This window comes from Urocitellus parryii, chromosome 3 (assembly GCF_045843805.1).
Source record: "Urocitellus parryii isolate mUroPar1 chromosome 3, mUroPar1.hap1, whole genome shotgun sequence".
Lineage (NCBI taxonomy): Eukaryota > Metazoa > Chordata > Mammalia > Rodentia > Sciuridae > Urocitellus > Urocitellus parryii.
The window spans coordinates 170,566,109-170,593,115 of record NC_135533.1 but is presented as its reverse complement, the minus strand read 5'-3'; the positions used below and the strand labels follow the sequence as shown (position 1 = coordinate 170,593,115).

Genomic DNA, 27,007 nt, shown 5'->3' with positions numbered 1-27,007 from the left:
GGGAGGGACAGTCTACTCTTTGCCTTTGCTAGGTACCGGGGACCTTCTACACCAGATGCCATCTCTCCCCATCTTACAGTCTATTGTGTAAAGACACAAGAAAGATCTTGAGATTTAATTTACAAATATAAGAAAAAATTAGATATCAAAATAAATGAGAGTGATTTTCAATTCCAAAACATTCACACTGTCTTTAATATAATTTAAGAGCTGTATAGAGCAGGAGAGTCAATATTAACATATTTCAGGGGCATGCAAAATGCATTTTGAAGTGATCTATCTTTCTATTCTAAGTATGAAAATTCTCTAAAATAGCTTAGTGTTCTTCCCTAAGCTAGCCCTGCTCAATCAAAATTAAAAGGAAATGATTTAGACAGGGTGTGGTAACACATACCTATAATCCCAGTAACTCAGGAGGCTGAGGTAGAAGGATTGCAAGTCCAAGGCAAGCCTCAGCAAATAAGTGAGGCTCTACACAACTCAGCAAAACACTGTCTCAAAATATAAAATAAAAAGGACTGGGGAATGTGACTCAGTGATTAAGCGCCCCTGGGTTCAATCCCAGTACCAAATAAATAAATAGAAAAGAAAAAAAAGAAAACAAGAAAAAAAAAAGGAAATGCCTTAGATTATTTTTAGGTAAGAAAAAAATTAAATATAGTTCCAGGTGTGCTTTTTAAATTTTGTACCAAGTGAATGCACTACCTTTAAAATAATACACACATTTTAAAATTAGGGCGCAGGTTTTTAAAAATGGATTGAAGGGGATGGTGTTGTGGTAGAGCACTTGCCTAGCATGGGTGAGGCAATGGATTCATTCCCCCTCAACACATAAAAATAGAAACAAATAAAATAAAGCTCTCCATCTACAACTAAAATAAATAAATAAATAAATGTGTGTGTGTGTGTGTGTGTGTGTGTGTGTGTTTTAATGGATTGAAGGTAGGTGGGAGGAATTAGGGGTCCTGCCTCCATCCACTGGGAGAAAGGACGACCCAGTTCTGAAAGAAGAATCCCAGGGATCCTTTGATTTTAATACCAGAATCCCACTAACTAGCATGGAACTTTGAGAAACTGATTTATTATTCCCTAGTCTGAAGTCAATCCTCTATCAAATAGGGACGACTACATCTTTCCTACCTCCCTACTGGGCTGTAAAATAGCCAGAGCCCTTACCTTATTTTCCTGAGAAACACCTACTCATCCATGAAGCACCATTCGAACATCACCTCCTCCCTGAAGCCTTCCTAGGCATTCCTGGACAGAAGGAGTTAGTGGTTTCATCTCTGGGTTTCAGAAAGAGATATCTCTAGCATTCGCCCTGTTTGCTTGCATAGTTGTACTTCTTTCAGTTTCTCCCAGGGCCAGGAAGATATTTTTAAAAAGAGTTGGAAGGGCTCAAGGGGTCACCAGTTACTAATTAGGAGTTCTAAGAATATTTGTGTAATGAAGGGTAAATGAATGATATATTTTTCTTTGCCAGCATTTGTACATGCTTCAGACATGATTCTGTAAAGAATACGGTTTCTCTTTTTAGTAACAACGTTCCTGGGAATAAAATCATAAACAATACAAGTATGTTGTGTTAGTTTGATGAAAATACTTTTCTTTTCCTTTCAAAAACTTTCAATTCCTTTGGGGTGTCTTTTCAATAAAAGAAAAGGTTTTTAAAGAAGTCTGAGACAGGGCTGGGGATGTGGCTCAAGTGGTAGCGCGCTCGCCTGGCATGCGTGCGGCCCGGGTTCGATCCTCAGCACCACATACCAACAAAGATGTTGTGTCCACCAAGAACTAAAAAATAAATATTAAAAAATTCTCTCTCTCTCTCTCTTCTCTCACTCTCTCTTAAAAAAAAAAAAAAAAAAAAAAAAAAAAAAAGTCTGAGACAGGGCTGGGGATGTGGCTCAAGCGGTAGCGCGCTCGCCTGGCATGCGTGCGGCCCGGGTTCGATCCTCAGCACCACTTACAAACAAAGATGTTGTGTCCGCCGAGAACTAAAAAATAAATATTAAAAATTAAAAAAAAAAAAAGTCTGAGACAATGCTCGCTGTAGTCTCCGCATCTTATTTTATCTTTACCCAAGTATCTGGCTCTTTAAAAATACTTTAAGATGCTCAACGGAGGTTTGCTGTAAGAATGAATAGTCTAATTCTTTAAATGATGCCAAACAAACCCAAGCCTTTATGGGCTCTTCCTAGTACTGGAAACGTTTGTGTGAGATCCAGATGAGGAAAATAAGGGGCAAAAGTGGACGGGGAAACATCGCTGTTGTAGTTCCAGGCAGGTTAATTTGGCTGTTTTGAAACTTTTCTTTCAGATATCACCAAATTACTAACGGTGGTGATGCGGTCAGATCTGATACTGGGGGTTATTTTCGGAGCTGCCCCCTTTCCACGCTTTTCTTTATTTCTCAGTGGCCCGTGGAGCCCAGCATTTCCACGGCGGTGCTTTGATTCTGTGGCCCCCTTCCCTTGCCGCGAGAGGCCGAAGCAGACACCCGACGGTGCCCAGCATCTCCTAGCAGGAGCCTGGAAGACACGCGTACAGCCCCGGGCACCCGGACGTTTTAGCGCGAGAAGAGGAAGCGCAAGGACTCCCGCCCGCCGACTCTGCCGCGCAGGCGTGCTGGCTGCTTCGGACCGTTGGGCCACTGGGACCTAACGTCACCGGAACTCGTAACTGGCGGAGTGCAAGCGGCGGAACAGAATGGTTCACGTACCGCCCCGCCGTGAGGCACAGCTGAGAGGCGGAAGTTAAGGGTACTGATGCAGCTGGGGGAACTTTGCCTGGATCGCACTTTCCTGTTCGCTACTCCGCCCCCGCTGGAGGGGCTGAGCTCTGGGATTCAAGATGGAGTCGCTGAGTCGAGCTGGGCAGGAGATGAGCCTGGCGGCCCTGAAGCAACACGACCCCTACATCACCAGCATAGCAGACCTCACGGGCCAGGTCGCTCTGTACACCTTCTGCCCTAAAGCCAACCAGTGGGTGAGTGAGGTTTATCCCTAGAAGACGCCAGTCCGGTTGCTGCCGCCTCTTAAAGGGACAGCGCAAGCTGCCTGGGGTGGGGGGCAAAGCAAGAGGCCAGGGCGGTGGAGGCGAGGCCAGGAACTGGCCAAGAGCCGGACCAGGGCCTCAGGGGTGTCGGCAGCGCGCGGGGTTAGGCGGAAGGAGTGAAAAAGTAGGCCCGAGACATCTCAGGGAAAAGCCGCTGGAGGCGGGGGGGATTGGAGCAAGATCAGTCCCTTGGGGTCAGGTCTGAGGACGTGGGCGACTTGCCTTCTTTACATATGCATTAGGGAATATGAGACCGGTAGGACGAAGAGATGCCTGAAAGCTTATGTTTGAAGCTTCGAGGATTATTAGATAAATTATATATACATAATCTAAAAATGAACACTCCTTCTCTCCCCCAACAGACATACACGTGAGCCCTCTTCCCAGAGGTCATTAGGATTTGAAATTTGAAATCCATTTAGTTTGAGTGAGTTTGGCTTTAATTGAACTACACTGTATTTCCAGAATTTTGGAAAAGATTTCAAACAATTAAGGAAGGGGCTTCTATGTTAATTGGATTCCCTGGAGACCTTTTACAGGGAAAGGAGACCAATGATGTCACCTCTGAATGCTGCCTTCAAACTAAGTACTTACTGGCTTTTTGTGCACCAGAGAAGATCCAAAAAGTTGTATTAAGTCTGTTCACTGACTTTTGTTAACTCTTGCTTGAAGCTTCGTTAGTTGTTTACATAACATAAGTTCCCCGTTTTTTGTGATTGACCCTTTCTAATTAACTCTTTCAGCTATAGGCTTTACACCGGTAAAATAATTCATAAATGTTGGTTAGATTAAATTCATCAATGGCATTCACATTTCAATGAGAAATCCTTAAACAAAACTGAAAAGATTATCGTAATATGTTTTTTACAACATACAAATGCATTAGAATTTTTAAACTGTGGAGTTTGTTTAAAGTAAGAAATACAAGCTACAAAGACCTCAATTGAAAAATAAGCTGCTATTTGCTTATTTGCATCATGACACATAGGGGATAATCAAAATCTTCTCTGTTATTTTATACTGAGTTATAACTTTGCACAATGTTTTTTGGGGACAAATTTTCTTTTACTGTGAGGCAATTATCAGTTTCTGTTTTTCTTAATTTTTTTGTTATTTGTAAATGGACACGATACATTTATTATTTTTTTTTTTATGTAGCGCTGAGGATCAAATCCCATGCTTCACACATGCTAAGCTAGTGCTCTACCACTGAGCCACACCTTAATCCCAATTATCAGTTTCTCATACTTTTTTTTTTTTGGTACCAGGGATTGAACCCAGGGGTGCTTAATCACTGAGCCACATCCCCAGTCCTTTTTTATTTCTTATTTCAGGACAGGGTCTCACTAAGTTGCTGAGGCTGGCTTTGAACTTCTAATCCTCCTGCCTCTGCATCCCAATTTACTGTGATTATCAGTGTCCACAAGCACACCCAGCTACTAATAACATTTTTAAAGGCAAGAAAAGGCCTCAGTCCTTAGGAAAGAAAAGTGTCACCATGGTATTTAAGCTAAGGTAATATTCTTTGAAGAAGTCAAGACAACAATTTATTTTTAATTCCAACAAATTCAGTTTGCTATGAATAACATTAAAGTTTTAAAAGTTTGCTAGTACTGGGGTTGTGGCTCAGTGGTAGAGTGCTTGCCTAGCATGTGTGAGACACTGGATTCATTTCTCAGCACCTCATATAAATAAGTGAATAAAATAAAAGTCCACACATCTAAAAATAAATAAATAAATAAGTTGTTAGTTACATTAAAATTCTTACAACCAATCTAGACTGTGAATTGCAGACTGGTAGGATGATTTACTTTTGAAAATGAAACAGTGTAACTGTTTAAAAAATCTAAATAAGCTCTTGTAGCAAAGAAAAAGTGGTAATGAGTTGCTTTCTTAATCATATTTTCACTTAAATTTAATTTTTTTCTTAGAGACCTATAGTGATTACTTAAGGCAGATTATAGTTTCAATATCCATAACTCTTCAACAGTTCTAAAAATAACAAACTGTTTGATAGTTATTCTTAACTAACCACAAAATTTGTTACTCTTAAAAAATACCAAAAATCCCTCAATGATGAAACAAAGTATCCTGTAAGAAAATTTCATTTCTTTTCTATTAATTTTTATAAACTTTAAAATAAAAGTTAAAAGTTAATTCTATAGTTTTGTCCTTTATTAGTTAAACAGGAAAAATGTTGCAGGTATAAATATGTTCCTGGTTTAAACATTGCATATGTATGCATATGTATGCACTAATAACACTGAATGGATACATGAGAAACTGGTAATAGCAATTTGTGGAATGAGAAGGAGACTTCCTATTCAAAAGTGTGGTAAATATAACATGTTGATTTTAAACATGAAGCATTTTTTCTCCATTGGGACTTTTGGAGTTGGATTTTAAGAAACAAACTAATTGATTCATTATCTGTTACAGGAGAAGACTGATATAGAAGGGACCTTATTTGTATATCGAAGGTAAGCTTTTAAAAAAAAAAATCTAATGATGGGGGACTAGGAATATAGCTCGGTATTAGAGCGCTTACCCAACATGCATGAGGCCCTAGGTCCAATCCTCATTACTACAGATAAGTAAATGAAATACAATGGGGAGCAATGTCATGTGAAGTGGTTCATTTCTGTTTATTTATCTTTGGAATTTTCCTTCTTATTCCCTTCAATTTTTCATCCACTCCTAGCTGTGAGATTCTAACCTAACTATTTCCCTTCTCTTATCCTTCCTGTGATTCAGAATAAACAGAACTAGAATTTATTTAGGAGTCTAGCAAAATCATTACAAAATAGAATGCATTTTTGAGTGATGAATGAATCTGAAACAGATGCCTGCCTCTCATTCCCTATATTTAAAAAGGACATAAAACAATATATCCAAGTACACAGACACACATATGAGAGAAAGAGTTTATATATAAATTAGTTCTATAAAGTAAGTAGTTGAGAGTTGATCTCTGTGTTCTGTAGTTTGTTTTGGGGGTTTTGTTTGTTTGTTTGTTTAACTAAGGATTGAATCCAGGGGCACTTTAACACATTTTGTGAATTTTGGTTAAAAGTGTACCAGATAGCACTTAGTATAGAATCACTTAATATAGAAGAAACTGGATTTGAAATCAAAAAACCTAAAATTAAATTCCATTTATATTATTTGGGTAACTGGGCGTAGCCATTAATCATTAGCTTATTTCCTAATCTGTAGAATAAAATTCTGTTACCTCCCCATGTATGTCACTGAGAAACAGTAAAATATTAGATACATGTGAGGAAGATCCAAAGGATTGTGTTCTCCCATTATGGGAACTAATACACTTCTTATTGTAGGAGTCAGGTCTTTTCCATCTAATTCAGAAGAACTATGTAAAGACATATTTGGTGTTAAGAAAAACTATTATTGTAGTGGTAGACATCATTATAGCCAATTCTGTACCATATTTAAAATAAGTGATACTTTTTCCAGCAAATATTTATCATACTTACTATGTGTCTATCTTTGGGAAGCATCTGTGAAAAAAAATAAGACAGAAATCCCCATTTACATACAGCTTACATTCTAGTTGGAGGAGGAAGCCAATAAAAATAAAAAATAAGTGGAATGGATGAAGAGGGAAAAGTCAGGGATATTTAGGTTGGGTAGTATTAAAAATGGTAGTTCAGATAGGCTTCATTGAGTAGGTAATATTTGAGCAAATGCTCAAATAAGATAGCTGTGATTTGGGGGTACTGGTCCAGACAGAGGTCTTTAGGAAGAAGCACTCCTGCAAAGAGAGGAGAGCCCAATGTGGCTGGAGCAGGGGAAGCAAGAAAAGAGAATCAGAGATTGAAGTGGGGGTGGAGAATTGGGGGTATGTCTTGTTGGTCTTAGTAAGGACTTTGGCCTATATTCTAAGAAACTAAATCCTAAAACTTCTGAGCAGGGATATACAAGGTGACTTAAATTTTTTGTTAATGGTTTTAAGTGTGATATTATATAATGTCCTAATGTATTCATTTTTTTAATGAAAATAAAGAGGAAATAATATTTCTGCAAATTAAAATGTAACTATGGATTTTCTTCTATTAAATCTCAGGTCAGCTTCACCTTACCATGGTTTTACCATTGTAAATCGACTGAATATGCACAATCTAGTTGAACCAGTGAATAAAGATTTGGAGTTTCAGCTTCATGAGCCATTTCTTCTGTATAGAAATGCAAGCTGTGAGTATATATGTTTATATTTAAGTCAATGACTAATCTCAGTGTATTATTTTTGGAGTTTGAAACTAAAATACAAAATGTGGACTACACTCTGTTTTATGATTATAAATGAGTCTCTTGGTAAGATCAAATCTTTTGTCCTTGACTCTAAAATTGGAAATACTTTCTTGTATATAATAACTTATGTTATTTTAGCTAGCTATACTATTATTAGCCTTCTGTTTTGTTTGTTTTTTGAAAATAAGTTTTACTCCTTTGTTTTTGTTATAGCACTGGACTCTTAGCTGCCCATGCCCCTGAGCAACAGAACTTAGTTGAGGAAACACAAGATGGGAATACATACTTAAACTTCTTTCCACAAAGAAAGTATGGGCTTTTATGGGGCTGGGGTTGTAGCTCAATGGTAGAGCACTTGCCTAGCACATGTGAAGTACTGGGTTCGATCCTCACCACATATAAATACATAAATAAATAGATAGATACAATTTTAAAGAAAAAAAATAAATAAATAAAATAAAAGTATTGGGCTGGGGCTGGGGCTTAGTGGTAGTGCACTTGCCTCGAACATATAAGGCACTGGGTTTGATCCTCAGCAGCACATAAAAGTAAATAAATAGAGGTATTGTGTCCAATTACAACTAAAAAAAAAAAATTTTTTTTTAAATGTAACCTATGTGGGGTAGGCAGGTCAACTGAGACTCATAAATGCATGAGAGACATTCAGTTGGAGAATGAGGATTATCATCTTTTTCTGGTTCCTAACCCAGGGTCTTTTCAGACATTTTATAGACTCTAATAATGATTAATGCAGTCAGCAAAGTTAGAGTGACCTTTTCCTTTTCAAGAAAGAAAAGTACAGAAATCTAGACAGTAATCTAGGACTGACAAAAATGTCAATATTCTATAACTCTGACCCTATCAGAGATTAATTTATTATAATAAGACTAAATCATTGGAAGTATTTATTATTGTGTTAATTAGAGTATTCTTGGGGAGAAAAATGAACTGATGCATTTTATTTTAGAAATTTAAAAAATATATATATTTATTTTTTAGTTGTAGTTGGACACAAATACCTTTATTTTATTTATTTTTATATGGTTGCTGAGGATCGAACCCAGGGCTTCACACGTGGCTAGGCAAGCACTCTACCACTGAGCCACAACCCCAGCCCTAGAGAGATTTTTAACAAGAGATAGAAACAAAGGTTTTCTTAGTGACTCAAGTATAATGATGCACACCTGTAATCCCAGCAACTCAGAAGCCTGAAGTAGGAGAATTTTAACTTTGAGGCTAGCCTCAGCAATTTAGCAAGACCTTGTCCAAAAATAAAAAGGGCCAGGCATGGTAGCTCACGACTGTAATCCCTGCAGCTCTAGAGACTGAGATAGGAGGATCACAAGTTCAAAGCTAGCCTCAACAACTTAGTGAGACCCTGTCTCAAAATTTAAAAAAAAAAAATAGGTTGGGGATGTCACTGAGTGGCTGGGTTCGATCCCTGGCACCAAAAAATAGAAATAAAAATAAAAACGGATGGGGGTGTAGCTCAGTGGTAGTGCATTCCAGGGTTTATTCCCAGTAATGGAGGGGAAGGGGGTTTTTTTAGTTGAATGAAAACTCACTTAACTAGGTCCTTCTTTGGGGGAAAGTATTTAAAGAAATAGCTGTATTCAGAAGTGACAAAACAACAAGCAGTGATTTGGAGAGTGTTGAAGTCTTTAAGTGTATGTTTTGTCTACCTCATCTTTAAAGTAGAAAATAGACTTATCATGTCAGCAAGCTATTGAGTTGTTTAGGGATTTGTTCTTTAAATAAAAAGTTAATATCTGATTGTGCATAGGAGTAATTATACCTGATTCTGTAGCTATTCTTTTGTCCTTCTCCCATGGGAAATGCCACCAAGACACCTGACCCATTTAATTCAAATTACACCTTCATATCCAGCTTTTTTTCATTCAACTTTTAGAGTCAATGTAATAGAAAAATGAACTATAAATGTTTCTAGTTCTAATTATTGGTCCTTCTTTGTTTATTTTAGTTTTTCTGCATTTATAAAAAGTACCTACCCACTCCACTCCCAAGAAAAAGGTAAAATCATACAGAGAGAATGCTTTTATTAACCAAGGTCTTAGGTTTGGAGATTCTCTCAAATCTTTCAGAAACACTATATTTTCATTCTTTACAAGGGCCTTTTAACAGCCACAAAAGGCTTCATTGGGATTTCAGTAAATAATGGGGAGGTTGCAGATTCTCTAGTATTGAGAAATGTTCTGATCTCTTTACTTCTGATTCCCAACTTATAGACTGAGGAAACAGAGAACTTAGAGACATTTAGAAACTTGTTCAGGATTTGCAGACGTAATAAGTGAAAGACCCAGTACTCAAAACTAGGGCTGTTTGTCTTCAAAGTCAATCCTTTCTACTCTACTGCAGCAATGAAATTATATAATTCATCAGTACACCTTCCATAGCAGTACTATCCTGTAGAACTCTGCAAAGACAGAAAATTTCTGTATCAGCACTGTCCAATAGAGTGACTGATCACTAAGTGCCTGAAATGTGGCTGCTAGTATAAATGAGAGAGAATCTTTTTTTAGTTTATTTAATCCTTTTGAATTTATACAGCTACGTGCACTAGTAGTTACCACATTGGACAGTGGAAATCTAAAGCATGAATTTGTACTCTATCTAACATACCCTTTGTTGTATAATACCTAAATTGCACAAACTACTTGGGACACTTTGGGTTAGTTTTTGTTGTTGTTGCTGTTTTTTCTTTTTTTGTTTGTTTGGTTGGTTGGTTGGTTGGTTTCTGTACCAAGAATCAAACCCAGGGGCTCTTTACGACTGAGCTACATCCCAACCCTTTTTATTTTTTATTTTGAGACAAGATCTCGCTAAGTTGCTGAGCCTGGCTTTGAACTTGCAATCCTCCTGCCTCAGCCTCCCAAGTTGCTGGGATTGTCAGCGTGTGCTGCCATGCCCAGATTAGGGTTAGTTCTTATGCCTCTCATTTAAAACATTCCTTTTTGAAATTTTATAAATGATTTCTAAATAGAAAGCTGTAGAATATATTCCTGAGGGTGGTTTTGCCATGGTAACACTTCTTTGGCATGAAATTTAGTTTGCAGACAAGAATTCTATTCTAGGCTTTGCCATTTTGCTGGCTGTAACCTGAGATAAATCACTTAAGCCACTGATCTGACCTGTTTATCCTAAAAGGGCATCATGAATATAAGATATTTTTGTCAGCCAAATACCTTTTAAATGCAAAATATCAAAGACTTTGTCTCCATCCTAAACTCAAGCCAAATGATCTTATTAGTATGGTCAAGGTTGTCTTATAACCCAGGCCTCCAGTGTGCTTCTGACTAGTACCATGGACAAGCTAGGGACTCCAATATCTATCTACCTCTGTACATCTCCCCCCAACCTCTTCCTCTCTCTGCGGTGCTTCTCAAATTCAGGGCTTCATACATGGTAGGCAAGTGTTCTACAAGTGATCTACATCCCTAGCCCACTTTCTCTTTATAAATATTTCAAATGTTGTAGGGTTCGTTACCAGGCAGCCTGAGGCATGCATGATAAGTTGAAAAAGTCTGTTAAACATGAAAAATTTTTCAGAAAACTTTTTGGGAGCTTGGGGTTTACTGGAAATCCAACATAGGCCTCTTTGCATGCTAGGCAAGCGCTCTACCACAGAGTTACATCCCCCAAAATATTAAAAAAAAAAAAATGCAAACTGATCACAAGAGCACACATCTGTATTTGCAGTCATTTGGGAGTTTGCAGCTGGCCTGGGCAACATAATGAAACCTGGTCTCAACATCAAAACAGAACAAAAACAGTTCTTCCCAATGGATTATGGTGTTACAAAGATCTTTTGGTTTATGAATCTGCATACTACCATCAATCTAGTGATCTGTTTTCACTTGTAAATTCAATCCATTTTACTAACTAATTGGATTATAAAACCACTCCATAGAGACTTCTATGATTTCTATGATAGGCACATCAAAGAAAATATTCAGTTCCTGTCCAGTAGTATCTTACACAGACATTTAGAAACACAATCTAGAATGCATAGCATAGTTGAAGAGAGAGTAGGGGCCAGCATGAGAGTGAAAACTTAAAGCTAAAATCGGAGACATAGAAGCTGACATTAGTTGTCAGCTATTATGGGGTTCTTGAAGATACACGCACTCCATAATATTAGGCTGCCGTTGTGCAACAAAGTAGAGAGAGAACTAAGACCCACAAACCAGCATATAACTAAATCTCCTAATTAGTTCTTAGCAATTAATTGGGAAGTATCTGCCCCCCCAATCTAGGGAGATGGCAACCACGTTTATCTCAGTCTGAATTATGGGTAAGAAGGAAAATGTCATCCTTGAAAATTGTAACCATGAATTTTTTTCTCATACAGATTTGATATTCAAGTTAAACTGTTCATTTGGTATAATTTCTTACTTAGGCAAAGAAATTAACATAAAATTGCCTCAGTTGGTAAGTTCTCTAGGATACCTACAGAAGCAAAAGTAAAACCTTTTTATAAGATATAATTCTTTTTTTTTTTAATAACCTATGGTATTTTTTTTAAACATTTATTCTTTAGTTGTAGGTGGACACAATACCTTCATTTAATTTTTTTGTGATGCTGGGGATCAAACTCAGTGCCTCACGCATGCTAGGCGAGTGCTTTTCATCTGAGCTCCAACCCTAGCCCCTTACAAGACACAGTTCTTAACCTAGTTTGCCCAGAAATTTCACAGATAAGCTTCATTTAGTTCAAAATTACTAAATGTGCAAGAAAACAATTCCCAGTGAATGAAAGGCAGTAAATATATAACATAACAGCAGGATTAGGCAACACTTTACAAAAAATTTAGTTAACAGATGATCAGGTATACACTTTAATGAATGCAACTATCAAATATAGATTATAAAATGAAGCAAAAGGAAATAAAAAATATAAGATCAAATGCTACTTTAAAATAACAGACTAAGTAAAACTTATAGAAATTGAAATTTTAATTACGGAAATAAACTCTACCTGGATTCAACAGTTAATTAGTAACAGGTAAAGAAAACTAGTGAACTAGAAGAAAAATCTAGAAATACACAATGTATTCCCAAAAGCAGGGGCAGATGGCAAGGGAGAGAATGGAAGTAAGACAAAGAGGATAGAATTAAAGTCTAATATATAATGGATACAAATTTTAAAGTAATAAAAGTAGATTTGAGAGAGGCAATATTTGAATAGATTATGATTTAAGTTTTCAGAATTCCTAAAAGGAATAAGCCTTAATAACAATAAAATGGGCCCAAAGCATGAAAAATAGAAATACACGCCTTAAAAAATATTAAAGGCAAGGAGACAGAAACTAAAGGCTACTTGAGATAGCATATTTATAAAGGAACACCAGTCAGGCTAACACATACTCCACAGAGGACTGAGGAGAAAACAACCAACAAATCAGAAATTCAAGACAATATAGATATTTTCAACAAGAGCAGAACATTTGTCTCCAGCAGATCTGGCTATAAGATCTTCTAAAGCAGCTTTCTGCAGCAGTGAGCACTAGCCATGTGTGGCTGTTGAGCTCTTGGAATAGTGCTAGTGCAGCAGTAGCTCAGTTTTAAATCTCATTTCCTTTTATGCATCTGTTTGACATCAGTTAACTTAAGCTTAATAGTGTAATTCCAATGGATATATTCCAAAAAGAAAATGGAACATGGAAGGAATGAGATATAAGAAACAATAATAAGCACAGGGGGCACAAATAAAGATAAACATTGACTATAAAACAAAAAAATTATAGTTTTGGTATTAAGAAACAAGGTGAGGGGGATAGTAGAGGATAGGAAAGGCAGCAGAATACAACAGACACTAGTATGGCAGTATGAAAAAAGGTGAATGTGTAACCAATGTGATTCTGCAGTCTGTATATGGGGTAAAAATGGGAGTTCATAACCCACTTGAATCAAATGTATGAATTATGATATGTCAAGAGCTTTGTAATGTTTTGAACAACTAATAAAAAAAAGAAAGAAAGAAACAAGTGAAACTGGATTGGTGGTATAGCCCAGTGATGATATACTTGCTTAGCATCAGCTAGGACCTGGGTTTGATCCCCAGTACCCACAAAAATAATAAAATTAAAATATTGCAGTTAACTACTATAGAACAAAAGTAGGATACCTTAACTTTCACCCTGTATACCAAAAAAAAATGAATTCCAGGTTACCATTTTCACTCTTGAGAGGTGTCCACAGAAGTAGCAATCAAAGGACACCTGGTATTGGTCTTGGGGAAAAGTACTTTCTAGGAGAAAAATAGTGAAGCCCAAAAATAAAATGGCAGAAATAAGAAAATCAGTAATTAGAATAAATGCAAATTGAACTAAATTTGCCAGCTAAATGAGATTGGATAAACATAGAATTTGCCTATATGCAGTTTGTTAAAAGTAGGGGTAGAATGAGACATATCAGGCATATGTTAACCAAAAAAGGCTGATGTAACTATGTTAATCATTACTGACAAAAAGCATCAGTAGGGATAAATGTTAAATACATGAAGATGAAAGGAATAAATAATCTAGAAGATTTGAGTTAGTACATACCTAATATATATCACAATTATAAATTGAATGTTGAAAATCCCTAATCAAAATGGGAAACTTTAACTGACCACTTTAATAATTGACAGATAAAGCAGAGAATTTAATGTTATGGAGGGGTGTGCTTATGCTATCCAACCCAAGAATTTAGGAAGTAAAAAAAAAAAAATCTGAGTAAAGATTAAGGAAAATAAAGATGAGGGTAGAAATTAATTGCAGAAAGTAGAGATGACAGAAGAACAATAGATCAGATTGACACATCAACAATATAAAACAAGAAGAGGAGCCAGGTGCTGCCTGTAATTTCAGGTATTTAGGAGACAGAGGAGAATCAGAAATTTGAGGTCAACCTCAGCAACTTAATGAGACACTGTCCCAAAATAAAAAAATAACAAGGACTGGGAATGTAGCTCAATGGTAGCATGCACTCATGAGTTAGATCCCTAATACTGTAACAAAACAAAACCCAAAAAAGGTGAGAAGAGTCACAATAGGCAATATTTGGGAATAAAAATATATTTCTATTGCAATTAAAAAATATATGTGCATTTTTTAAAAAAACAGAAACCAATAGGAAACACTTTTTGTCCATACATTTAAAACTCAGATGATAAGAAGTTTGGTAGAAAAGCACAATTTAACAAAAACATCCGCAGGCATAAATGTATCTGGATGGACTCATAAACAATAAAATAATTGGTCTATGATAGTTTAAAAATCTCTCCTATCACATCTAAAGAAAATGCTGAGAGAAATTTTCTATTCAATAAGTGGTACTAGGATAGTTCTTTATATAGAGAATGGCCTCTAAAAGTCAGATATAGCATCTATACATTTCTTGTCCTGTCTTCACAGGAAACTAGTCTCTGGGCATTCTGTGGTGAAAGTATTATATTTGTATTTACTATTTCTTCAGCAAGGTTGGTGAGCACCTGTTTCAAGCAACATGCCTCACTATGTTTCTCCTAGAAGGTGCTTTTCCCCAAGACCAGAGTCAGGTGTCCTTTTTTGCTACTTCTTTGGACACCTCTCAAAGTGAAAGTGGTAACCTGGAATTCGTTTTTGGTATATAGGCTTCTTCTCACTTAATTATGAAATGCCCCCAAGAATATTCTGTAAGGTAAGTTTAGAACAATTTTTTATTTTTAATCTAAAACTTGGCATGTGAAGCTAAGAATAAAAGCAAACACAACTGGGTTTTTGTTTTGTTTTTTTAATTTTCTTTCTCACAGTTAGATAATCTACAATGTAACCTGGTTAATTGAAAATATTAAGATACAGGTTTGTGATACCATCAAGCTCTGTAATAATAGTTCTATTGAATTTTCTTAGAAAACTATAAGCAGAAGTCATTAAAAGTGTATTGGAGCTCTTAGTGTTAGAACTCTGCCTTCCTAGTAAGGTTCAAAACTCTTTAGTGAAATATGCTACTACATTAAGCCCAGAGCTATTCATGTTTATTCTTAATCACCATGGATTAACTATGAAATTTAGTATATAAGGTCTGTATTTTGAGGGTTATCAGTTGTTCATTTGAACAATTATCCTAATAATCGTGAAAATCAGATCTGCCAAAGAGATGTAAAGATATTGATGTGGTTTTTTCTTTTGTTATTTTTAGCAGCAAAACTTATTCATAAATTCAAAAAAAATAAAGTCTAGATTTTCCTCTTTTCAGTCCTAGCTTTATTCTATCTTAAGGAAAGCGTGTGATGGTAATTTTAGTCAAAAGAGAAGCAATTATTTTATTTTATGTACATGTTAGACTTCGTCTCTTTTTACCAGAAGGTAATTATTTTAACAAAGACAACTTTTTAGGTTTCCTCTATCTAACACCTTAAGACAGGTTATCTCTCACCAAAGGCCTCTTTTCTCATTAAAAAATTTTTTTTTAATATTTTTTAGTTGTTGATGGACCTTTATTTTATTTATTTATTTATATGTGTGCTGAGAATTGAACCCAATGCCTCACACATTCGAAGCAAGCTCTCTACCACTGAGCCATAACCCAGCCCTTAAAATGTTTTCTATAATCCCAAAGTACTTTGGGAAAATTTAACGAACAAAGTCCTTTTTTGGTTTTTCAAAAGAACCCAAATATATCCTGAATTTTATTTTACCTTGACACTTATAAACTGAACACTCTTTAGTTTCTATAAAACACTTTGGAAATAATCATTTATAGGTAAAACTGAATCTGAAATTTCTTGAAGAAAGCATTGATACATAGCTACTGGTCTAGTGTGTTACTTTTTAGTCTGCTTTACCTAACAAAATAGAAAATAAAACACAATTACTGTTTAGTATTTTTAAAACTTACCTGAAAAATCCTGGGAGAAGTACCCCTTTGTTTCCGCTTCACTTATAACTTTTCCTTTATATCGGGCATCAGTCTCTTGATGGAGAGCATTTTTAATTAAAATTAGATCACTAGAAAAAGTAGGGAGGTTCATTTCCATAGTGTTGAAAACACAGCTGCCAAATGGAAAGTTTTAGTAGGAGAAATGCTGTAGTGTGTGCTTTTTCTGTCTCTCTGCTTGTCCTTTCTCAGTTCAAGGGCAAGACTCAGAACAGTAGAGATGGTAGGTGGTTGTTGGCATTTGGAACAAATCTTCAGACTTAAAGCACAGTGCAAGAAATTTCCTTGCAAGATGAGTTTATAATTTGTCAAGTCAAAAAATGTGAGTTCTACCTCCAAACTGAAAGAGGAATTTATAAACAGTAAGAAAAGTTCTGGGGTTCATCCTTTGTGATCTTTCAGTTCAGCACAGTGCTGTTTTTGTAGCCTAAAGAAAGGCAGTCTTCTACCATCAGCTGCGACACTGCTGTTGTTGGTATGATCCTGTAATCAGTGAAGGAGAAAGGATCTGTGGCAACTGCATTAGTCCAGCCTCCTGGACCAAGATAAGGAAAAAAGCCTCGCTATTGCCACATGTGTAGATTAAAGGGGTGAAAACACCATGAGAACATACAGTGACTTAGACTGAAAATGTTGATTCTGTGGTGCTCTGAGGTCAGACATTTTAAAAATAAGAACTACTTCTGTCTCATTATAGACCACTACTTAGTATTCTAGTAGAACCTCTACCAAGTACCTTCTTGGTAACTTTGAGTCCGTGAGTATTTAAAAATTTCCAAAATAACTCCTTTTCATTATGTTCACTAATCACTAGCTTCCCTCTCCCACCCATCCCCATGCCCCCACCAAGATGTTATCAGATAAAAGCAATTTTTATCTTTTGTTTTGCTATCTTAATTGTAAAGATTTTATAAGCTAATCATACATGCAATTAATCCCTTTTAGATAATTATCACATTAATATTTAATACTTTTAATGTTTATTCTTTGAGAATTTACAAAGGAAACCACAATTACATATTCAGTGACATATATATTAACATGTACATAAATTTTCACCTTGAATTTATACTGTGAAGTTCACTGTGATTGGAAAAATTGAAATACAGAATAACCACTAAATCTGGAGTGGACAGTATAAACCTCAACCCTTCAAGTTCAGTGCCCTGAGAAATCCACATAGATCCAAGTTACTCACAAAGTCATTATGTCCAGGTATGCCCAGATTTTTAAAGGAACACATAGCATTTGCTCCCAACATTTCCCTTCCCTTCTCTCCCTCCCTCCTTCCCTCTCCCTCCCTCTCCCTCTCCCCCCCTCCCTCCCTTCCTCTCTCTCTCTCTCTCTCTCTCTCTCTCTCTCTCTCTCTCTCTCTCCCCTCCTCTGTGTATGTCTCTCTCTTTCTTCCTCCCTCTCCATGTGTGTCTCTCTCTTTCTCCCTCCCTCTCTTTCTTTCTCCCTCCCTCCCTCACAGACACACACCAGGATTTTTTAATACCCTTATAGGCATTTGTACTTAAAACTCTGATTTAAATCATCTCTTAGTAAATTGATGGGAAAATGTAGGATGTTAGAAGTTAAGGAAAAAAGTCCCCCTGCACACACCCATACCTTTCTTATTTTATAGTCCAATCTGTTTCCCAAAGCCTAAGAAACTGGAATTCAACTTCATGGAGGCCAAAGGACATGCTTTTCACCCTTTATCTCTCTCTTACGATACATAAAATTGTGGTGGTTGATGTGTCCAGCATTGTGTCACATCCAGTCATTTATAGTGTATGCTTCTCCTGCCTGAAGGAGCAGTGAGTACCCATACAGTTGTGACTATAAATTCTTAACAGCTGAGGCAAAACCCTTGTGTGATTTACTGTTTTATTTGGGGTTGCCCATTTCTTCATTATTCGAAGAATAAAATTTGATAAATAAAAATTATCAACCATGGGCTGGGGTTGTGGCTCAGTGGCAGAGCTCTTGCCTGGCACATGTGAGGCACTGGGTTTGATCCTCAGCACCACATAAAAATAAGTAAACAAAATAAAAATATTTAAAAAAAGAAAAAGAAATGATCGACTATAATGTTGTTGGATTTACTTCCCTAATACTCAAACAAGTTCAGTGGTCATTCCATGTGTCTGAATCCTATTACTGAGATTATAATGTTGGGGGGGGGGACTGAAAGCAGTATTTCTGATAAATATCTTCTGACTTAATTTGATTTAGAGAGATGTTACCAAGTTTTAATAATATAAACTAAGGAGCTTGCAGAATAGCATATTAAAATTATAGAAGTCTCTTAAGTGTTGTTCAATAAGTAGATACTACCACTTAAATTTTAGAAATTGAGCTCTCTCTCTCTTCCACATTAGTGTTCAGTGATGTTCTGAGATGAGGGGGCTTTTGGGGGGCTAAAAAGGGTAAGCTGCTAAAGTATCAGAACCATATTTACCAGCCTTACTTGTAGATCCATAGCATCTTCTTGCCCAAGTGTTTGCATCCTACCAAAATCTCCTCTTGGGATTGTAAGACTGTCTTGTCTGTCTCCTGTGTGTGAGAGTTGGTGTGTGTTTGTTCTACCCGCTATCCTAGATCCTTTTTCCCTTTCCTACTTTTCCCCAAGCTTTTGGTGTTCATGGAGAGCCATCAGGCTTATTGTTGTGTTAAAGGAAATGATCTGTCAAGGTACAAGCATTTGCTTTGTCATTAGTCTGATAAGCATGTTTATATAGCTGCAGTATTGCATGTTTTATATCAGAAGAAAGGTCCTTCTGATTATAAAAGTAATATAAAAGCATATTTGACTATACTCAAAGCCAGTTATCTTGTTTTTGTTTTCTGGTGTAGATCTTTTTCATTATCTTTAGAAGTATTATAACTCTTATCACCACCACCAAAAGGCTTTATTAGACCCCCCCTTTTCTGCTTGGCACCATACTGAGAAAATCTTCAGCTTCCTCAAATCTTTTTAGAAAGTAGGTCAGATCTAAATAATAAGTGAATCAAAGGACAACATATGCATAAGAATGATTCCCAGCTCTGTTTTGTGACATTTCACAGCATCCCTAGAAGTGTAAAGGGATTTGACAAAGTCTTCAAATGAATTTGAATTCTCTTGATCTTGTATGTGCCTTACACCACTCAAGATGAAAAACTAAGTATAACATTGAATCATAAATTGCTGGATCTTCAAACACGGCTCTCTAAGAAATAGAAAACTCTTCCCCTCAGCTTTAAATTTGTCAATATCAAATAATCCAAATACTTTAACTCTTATCATTATTATTTATTACATTTTCCACAGGGAAGAGCCTTCATCTGAAAAGCATAGGAAACATTTGATTTTGGATATTATTATCTGTGCTTGATTTTAGTACAACCTAACAGTAATCAAATTTCTGTCATACCACCCTTAAGCTTCTCAGTAACTTGCCTATACACAGTTAGGACTTATTGTCACTGGATATCCATTAACTAAATAATTTGCTTTCATCTTGAGAAAATTCATGTATAAAACAGAGTGCAGTGCCATCATTACTTGCTGTAGCAAAATAATACTATATTGCCAGAAACTTAAGGCTCCTATGGTTTAATTAGGGGATATTATTTGTATGTCTTAGCAAGTAAATTATTGGCAGAAAATATTGGGCCTTTGATTGTGAGTTCTCTTAAGGTAAGAATTCTTAGCTTTGGTTTAGAAACAAAGTCTCTGCAGTTTTAGCTATCTGGTGAACTTATCTGTCTTTCCTCACTAGTGGCAGTGACAGGCTTAGTGGCAGCTCCCTGGGCTTTCTTGCCAGTTGCATGCATTGAGCATTCGTTATGTTGGCAGACAGAGCTGATTCTTGGATGCGTGTCTGAACCTCTACAGGTCTGCTTCTGGCAGAATTGAGTGTGACTCTTATCCTTTACCCATTAAGCTATCATTATGGCTTCCTTATCTGTATTTCTTCTGCAGACATGCCTTTGAAAGCGTTTGACTCTCTTTTGGCAGTTTATTTGATAATGTATGTACAAGTATAGAAGCATGTGTTGTATTTCTAAATTATATTGGATTTCTCTAAGGAAAAAAGAGAGGACATAAGTGAAGATTTATCTTAACTTGACAGCTTTGATGGATTTGTTTTGATTTTTAATATGGATCTAAGAGTTTGATTTAGAATCCTCTGTGAAAACATACTAATTGCATCTGTTTTACCCAGAAAAAGTTGTATGTTTCTCTCTGAGCCTGATATATTACATAATGTAAACTTTTTCTCACCATTATAAATCATATGGGTATGTCCAGACATATATATGTATTAGTGGAAAACAAAATCTCTCATATTTGGAGTTGGTGTTTTGGGTATTCCTTAGCCAAGGTTGGAAGAAGCATATTTAAAGAAAGGTGATTGCATGTAATTGCCATATATGGAGTCTTTTCAAAGCCTTGTTCTGATTTATTCTGTGTTGGGGTAAGCTTTAGCTGCTAAGAGCTAAAGACCCTGCAGTAGATAATGCTTAATAATTACCTCCTATATAGCAAGGTTACTTCTGTACTCTTTGCCTTGAGATCTCAAAGCTTAGTCAATTTGTTGATTTGTATCATGTAAAACATTTCAAAATGACTTGTTATTCATTTGGGTTTTTATTCTGTTTGAAACACTTGTAGTACTTTGAAATTCAGTAAACAGGAGAGTCAGTATAAAATGGCTTCCAAAAATGGGAAGTTATAGTAGTCTGAAATCTCAGAGGCTGATCATCCTAGTCTGCTTTTCAGGTAGTGCTTTCACTTGCAGGACCCATGGCCAGACATGGGGCCCAAAGGTTTAGGACAGATTTAGTGTGATTATAGAGGTTTTCTCTGCCAGGGAAGCCCCCTTGTAAACAAGGTAAAGGAAAAAAAATCTTTTTTATGATTGTCTCCATGAACTAAAGCCAGTTGTTCACTCTGTATATCAGTGTTTCAGTTCACTCTGCAATAACAATAGAAAAATCCAATTAAACTTTTATATCTATTAAGAAGGGAAATTTTAAAGTTGTAATTTGCCATGAAGTCTTTTGTGGAATAATGACCTCAATTCAGGATGAAACAAATAATTTGCCATTAAATGACCTTTATTAACAGTGGTTTTCTAAATTGATGTACATTACTAATATCTTTAGAGTTGAATTGATAGTTATGAGATTTTTAATTTATTTAAAATTTCTTGTCTAGCATTTATATGTTATATATCCTAAGCTATCCTTTTAATGTGTAATTTTTAACTTAATTATTCATAGACTTTCATGTTTTGCTTTATTCTTTAAGCATAATTGAAGCCCACAATCTCGATGTTTCTGTAAAATAATTATGACGTTACTGAACCTGGGTGTAGCAGCACATGAATGTAATCCCAGCTGCTCATGAGGCATTAAAAATTTTTTAAATGCTTCTATTATTTGAATGTATTAAGATTTAGGCAAGGGCTGGGGTTTTGGCTAAGTGGTAGAGTGCTTGCCTAGCATGCATGAGGCATTGGGTTCCATCCTCAGCACCGTATAAAAATAAAATATATTATGTCCACCTAACACCAAAAAATAAATATTTAAAATAAAAAGATTTAGGCAAAAGGTGTGTATTGGCAAGATAATTTACAAATGAGGAGATCTGAGTTCCAGTTATGATTCTAGGACTAATTTTTCCTCTTGATGTATTAATAAGTCCCTTAGCCTCTCCATTGGACTCGTTTTTCCAACCATAAAAATGCATAGTGGGACTTATAATCAAACAAAATGGCATAGATTTGTCTCTCTCTGCTTCTCCTTGCTAAGTACATCTATAGAATCTGGAAATGACACAGGAAATACTGAGGAGAACCCTAAAAGGTAGAAAGAGGAAAATGCTCTGATGAGGGATGCAGAAGTGGCAGAACAACACAGCAGAATGTCTTACAACCTGCTGAACAGAAGAAGACCTGAATCTGGTGTTAAGTTCTTAACTCTCAACCTACAAACACAAACCCAGGTAGACTCATTCCTCCCTTCACTTGAATGGGACTCCTGCCAATAGTACTAGGTGAGCCAGTCAAAACTAACCGGAAGGATTGGAAGCTCTGCAGATAATGAATGGCCACCAGGGAAGTGTTCTCCCTCCCTTTCATGAAGGGGACAGGGTGGGACTGACAAAGGAAATCATGTCACAACCAGCCTGGCCTGGGAAACTATCTTCATCTGTGAAGGATAGAGGCTTCCTTCCCCTCCTAGAGGCCTCAGATGGCCTGACCATGAGAAACTCCTCCCACCCCACCAAGCAACACTGGCTAAGAATCTCCTGAATTCCCACCTCAAGAAATTAGAAAAAGAAGAGCAAAATTAATTCAGAGCAAATGGAAGAAAGTGATTAACATGGATGAGAGTATAAGTCAGTGAAAATAAGAAAGTAGAGAAAATCAATGAAACAAAAGCTTCTTCTTTGAAAAAAGACAATGAAATTAACAAAAATTTAGTAAGACTAAAGAGAGAAGACAGGAATCAGGAATGAAATGAGAATCAGGAATGAAATGAGATATTACAGGGCTGAGGCTGTGGCTCAGTGGTAGAGCACTTGCCTGGCATGTGTGATGCACACTGGGTTTGATTCTTAGCACCACATATAAATAAATGAATAAAAATAAAGATCCATGCATCTAAAAAAATTTTTTAAAGGTTAATTAACATGTAAAAAGAAATTTAAAAAAAAGAAATTATATTATAGGTCCTGCAGTTATCAAAAGGGTAATAAGGAAATTTTACAAACAACTATACTCTCATAAACTAAACTCTCATAGACTTAGAAGAAATGGAACAATTCCTTGAAAACTACAAACTATGTAATTCAAACAAGAGAAAATAGATAACAGGATTAGTGCTGCAAACATTAAAGAAATTTGAATCTGTGAATGTATTAAAAGCTCCTGAAAAAGAAATCCCCAGGCCCAAGTGGTTTTAACCAGAGAATTAAAAATAATTAACATAAATTTTACAGTCTCTGCCAGAAAATACAAAAGGAATGAAAACTTCTCAACTGTTTTTATAAAGCTAAAATTACCCTGATACCAAAACAAGGCAATGACAGTACAAGAAAATAAAACTACAGATCATTTCTTTCATGAACTTGGACATAAGAAGTCATTACCAAATATTCCAAAGTCAAATTCAGCAATACGTTAAAAATAAGCATATACAATGCCCAGGGGGGCTTTATTCTAGAAGTAGAAAACTAGTCCAGTATTGAAAACTAATGTAATATACATAGCAATAAGTTAAAGAAAAAATAAATATCATTTTGATGCAAAAAAATTATTTGACAAAATCTAATGCACATTTATGATTTTTTATATATATATGAACCCATGGTTGCTTTACCACTGAGCCACATCCCCGGCCCTTTTTGTTTTTATTTTTTGAGACAGGGTCTCACTAAGTTGCTTAGGGCCTTGATAAGTTGCTGAGACTGGCCTCAAACTTGTGATCCTCCTGTCTCGCCTCCTGAGTTGCTGGTATTACAAGCATGTGCCACCACACCCAACATGATAAAAACTCTTTGAGTTAAAAGAAGTGAATGGTCTCATCTTGATAAAGAGTACCTACAAAAGCTAACATCCTAAACTTCATGCTTTTCTTCTGAGATCAAGAAAAAGATGAAGATAGCTATTCTCATCGCTGCTATTCAGCACATTACTGGAAGTTCCAGCCACTGCCATGAGCTAAGAAAGAAAATGCCTATTGATTTGGGAAGAAGGCAATCAGATGACATAACTGTATATGTACACACTCACAGAGCTAATAATTGAGTTTGGTAAGGTCTCAGGATATGAGATCATCACACAAAAACCAATTACATATCTATATACTAATAAATGTAGAAAACAAAGTTAAAAATCAGTATATTTTATAACCACTCCTAAGCAAAGTAAATTCAGGTATCAACATGTACAGGATTCACCTGTGTGCTGAAAATTACAAAGTAACAACAAAAAACATCAGGCATAGATAAATGTAATACTGCTTTTGTGTTTTGAAGGACTAAACATAGTAAAAATGTTAATTGTCCTTAAATTGACCCATAGATTTTATACATTTCTTATCAAAACCTATGCAGCTTTTTTCATTGACATAGAGAAGATTATTCTAAAATTTACATGGGAAAGCCCAGGCCTAGAAGTTAAAACAATCTTGAAGTATAATGTGGAAGGAATTGGTCTGAACAGTTTGGTAGGGGGGTGAGGAGTACTAAGGATTGAACCCAGGGATGCTTTGCCACTGATTTACATCTCTAGCCTTTTTTGTTTTTTATTTAGAGATAGAGTCTCACTAAGTTGCCGAGGCTGAATTCAAACTTGTAATCCTCCTACTTCAGCCTCCCAAGTCATTGAGATTACAGGCATGTGCCACGGCACCCAACTGCTTTACCCAGTATTAAGGCCTACTTCTGTAATTACAGTAACCAGAACAGTGTGGTAATGGCAGAGGAACAAATAATTGGGACTGAATAAAAAAATCCAGAAATAGACCCATACAGTATGCCCAACTGATATTTGAAAAAAATCTGAAAGATCCCTCAACAGAGGAAGGTTATCATTTTCAACAAATAATGCTGGTATATTAGACCAAAAGAAAAATAATTTAAGTTTTGGAAGTAATGCTAAACAAAGAGTTCATAGACTTGACCCCAAAAGCAAGATCACTAAAAGAAAAACTGATATATTAGACCTGGTGAAAATGTAAAACTTTTGCCTTGAGAGGACATTCCTGAAATGATTAAAGCTGCAGACTGGGAGAAAATATTTTCAAACCCTGTTCCCAACAAAGTTCTAGTATCTCAAGTATGTAGAGAATTCTCAAAGCTCAATAGTTAGAAAAAAATCTAATTAGAAGAGTCAAAAGACATTTCACCAAAGAAGATATGAGATAGCAAAAAAGCACATGAGAATATATTCAACATTATTAGCTGTTAGGAAAATGTAAATTCAAACCATAATGAATCAGATGCAGTGACAGCCTGTAATCCCAGCAATTCAGGAGGCTGAGGCAGGCGGTTTGCGTGTTCCAGACCAAGCTCAATGACTTAGCAAGGCTTTAAGCAATTTAGATCCTGTCTGAAAGTGAAAGATAAGGGGTAGGGATGTAGCCCAGTGGCAAAGCACCCCTAGGTTCAATCCCCAGTATCACCACCACCAACAAAAATACATATTGAAATATCACCATACACCTATCAGAATAGCTAAAAAAAAAAAAAAATGTAGTGGTAACAACAAATGCAAAGATGTGAAGAAACTACATCACTCTTGCATGTATAGGAATGTGTAAAGTGACACTGTAACTCTGGAAAACAGTTTGCCAATTTCTTATTAAACTAAACATGGGACTGGAGTGGGGGGTGATTCAGTGGTAGAGTACTTGCCTAGCGTGTTGGAGGCTCTGGGTTTGATCCCCGGCACCACAAAAAGAAAAATAGATAAATAGGGGCTAGGATTGTGGCTCAGTGGTAGAGTGCTTGCCTTATATGTATGAGGCACTGGGTTCAATTCTCAGCACCACGTGTAAGTAACTGAATAAAATAAAGGTCTAGCAACAACTGAAAAAAATATTTTTTTTAAAAAAACAGATAAATAAACTGAACTTGCAGCTATCATAATGACTCAGTAACTGTACTCCTGGACATTTAACCCAGAGAAATAAATGCTTATCTTCACTCAAAAATCTGTACACAAATTCATAACAGCTTTATTCATAATAAACAAAAACTGGTTCTTAGATGTGAGAATAAATACAATGGAACATCCATATCATGGAGTATTACTGGGAGTGAGCAACTACTATTGAGACAAGCAACAACTTGGATGACTCTAGAGAATTACGCTGAGTCAGAAAAAGTCATCCTCGTACATACTATATGATTTCATTTATATATACTCTTGAAATGATAACATTATAGAAATAGAGAACAGATTAATTTGGCACTGTTCCCAGTGACTGCAGAGGCTTAGGCAGTAGGATCACAAGTTCAAGGCCAGTCTCAGTAACTTTATGAGACCCTTTCTCAAGATAAAAAGGCTTGAGGATGTAGCTCAGTGGTAGAGTACTCTGGTTCAATCCTCATTACCAGAAAGAAAGGAAGGAAGGAAAGGAAAACAGAGTAGTATTTGGCAGGGGTCAGAACTGGGAGGGAATCAAGGGAGGTGTATTTGACTATAAAAGGACACCAGTGATGCTTGTGGCCATGGGAGTATTCTGTAACTTCATTGATGAATATCAGTATCTTGATTGTAATATTATACCATAGTTTTGTAAAATGTTACCATTGGGAGAGTTGACTTAATTGTATGTGAAAGTGCAATTGTTTCAAAATAAGTTTGTTTAAAAAAAAAAAAAAGCATAATGATACCCACCCTTCCTGTGCCAGAGCATCATCTTAAGTATCAAAGGAGGAATAAGCTGAGCAAGCTGTGTCATGATGGATGCACATGGTAGCAATAAGCCTTACCCATCCACATGTTTATTTTGACTTGAATCTTTAGGATTTCTACCTACCATATCCAAAAAAATACAATTAATTTTATATATTGTCATCTTTAAAAATAAGGGTCATTTATCTTACAGCTAATACTTTTTGAAGACTATTTGTGCTGGTCAGCATAGGAGGAATAAAAAAGATAGTAAAAGAAGAGTGATTGAGCTCAGTCCATATCACATATAACAGTTGATCTGAATTTGGATGTAAAGCTGTTATTTTTTATTAAAACTTCACTTTTACTGTAACATAGTT

General features: G+C 36.1%; 2 protein-coding genes across 3 annotated transcripts in view; one reads left to right on the top strand and one right to left on the bottom strand.

The window, feature by feature from the left end:
* Nucleotides 1-16,339, bottom strand: part of Cacna1d (calcium voltage-gated channel subunit alpha1 D) — a 460,416-nt gene extending 444,077 nt beyond the window's left edge. Inside the window, exon 1 of the mRNA XM_026388660.2 lies at nucleotides 16,207-16,339. Within this exon, the coding sequence (XP_026244445.2) occupies nucleotides 16,207-16,339 (133 nt within the window). The remainder of the gene's footprint in view (nucleotides 1-16,206) is intronic.
* Nucleotides 2,821-27,007, top strand: part of Dcp1a (decapping mRNA 1A) — a 54,165-nt gene continuing 29,978 nt past the window's right edge. The window contains exons 1-3 of one of the 2 annotated variants that reach the window (XM_026388665.2): nucleotides 2,821-2,985; nucleotides 5,494-5,534; nucleotides 7,139-7,266. In XM_026388665.2, coding sequence (XP_026244450.2) covers nucleotides 2,851-2,985; nucleotides 5,494-5,534; nucleotides 7,139-7,266 — 304 coding nt within the window. In that variant the 5' untranslated portion in view covers nucleotides 2,821-2,850. The remainder of the gene's footprint in view (nucleotides 2,986-5,493; nucleotides 5,535-7,138; nucleotides 7,267-27,007) is intronic. The other variant, XM_077796214.1, reaches the window with a different exon arrangement.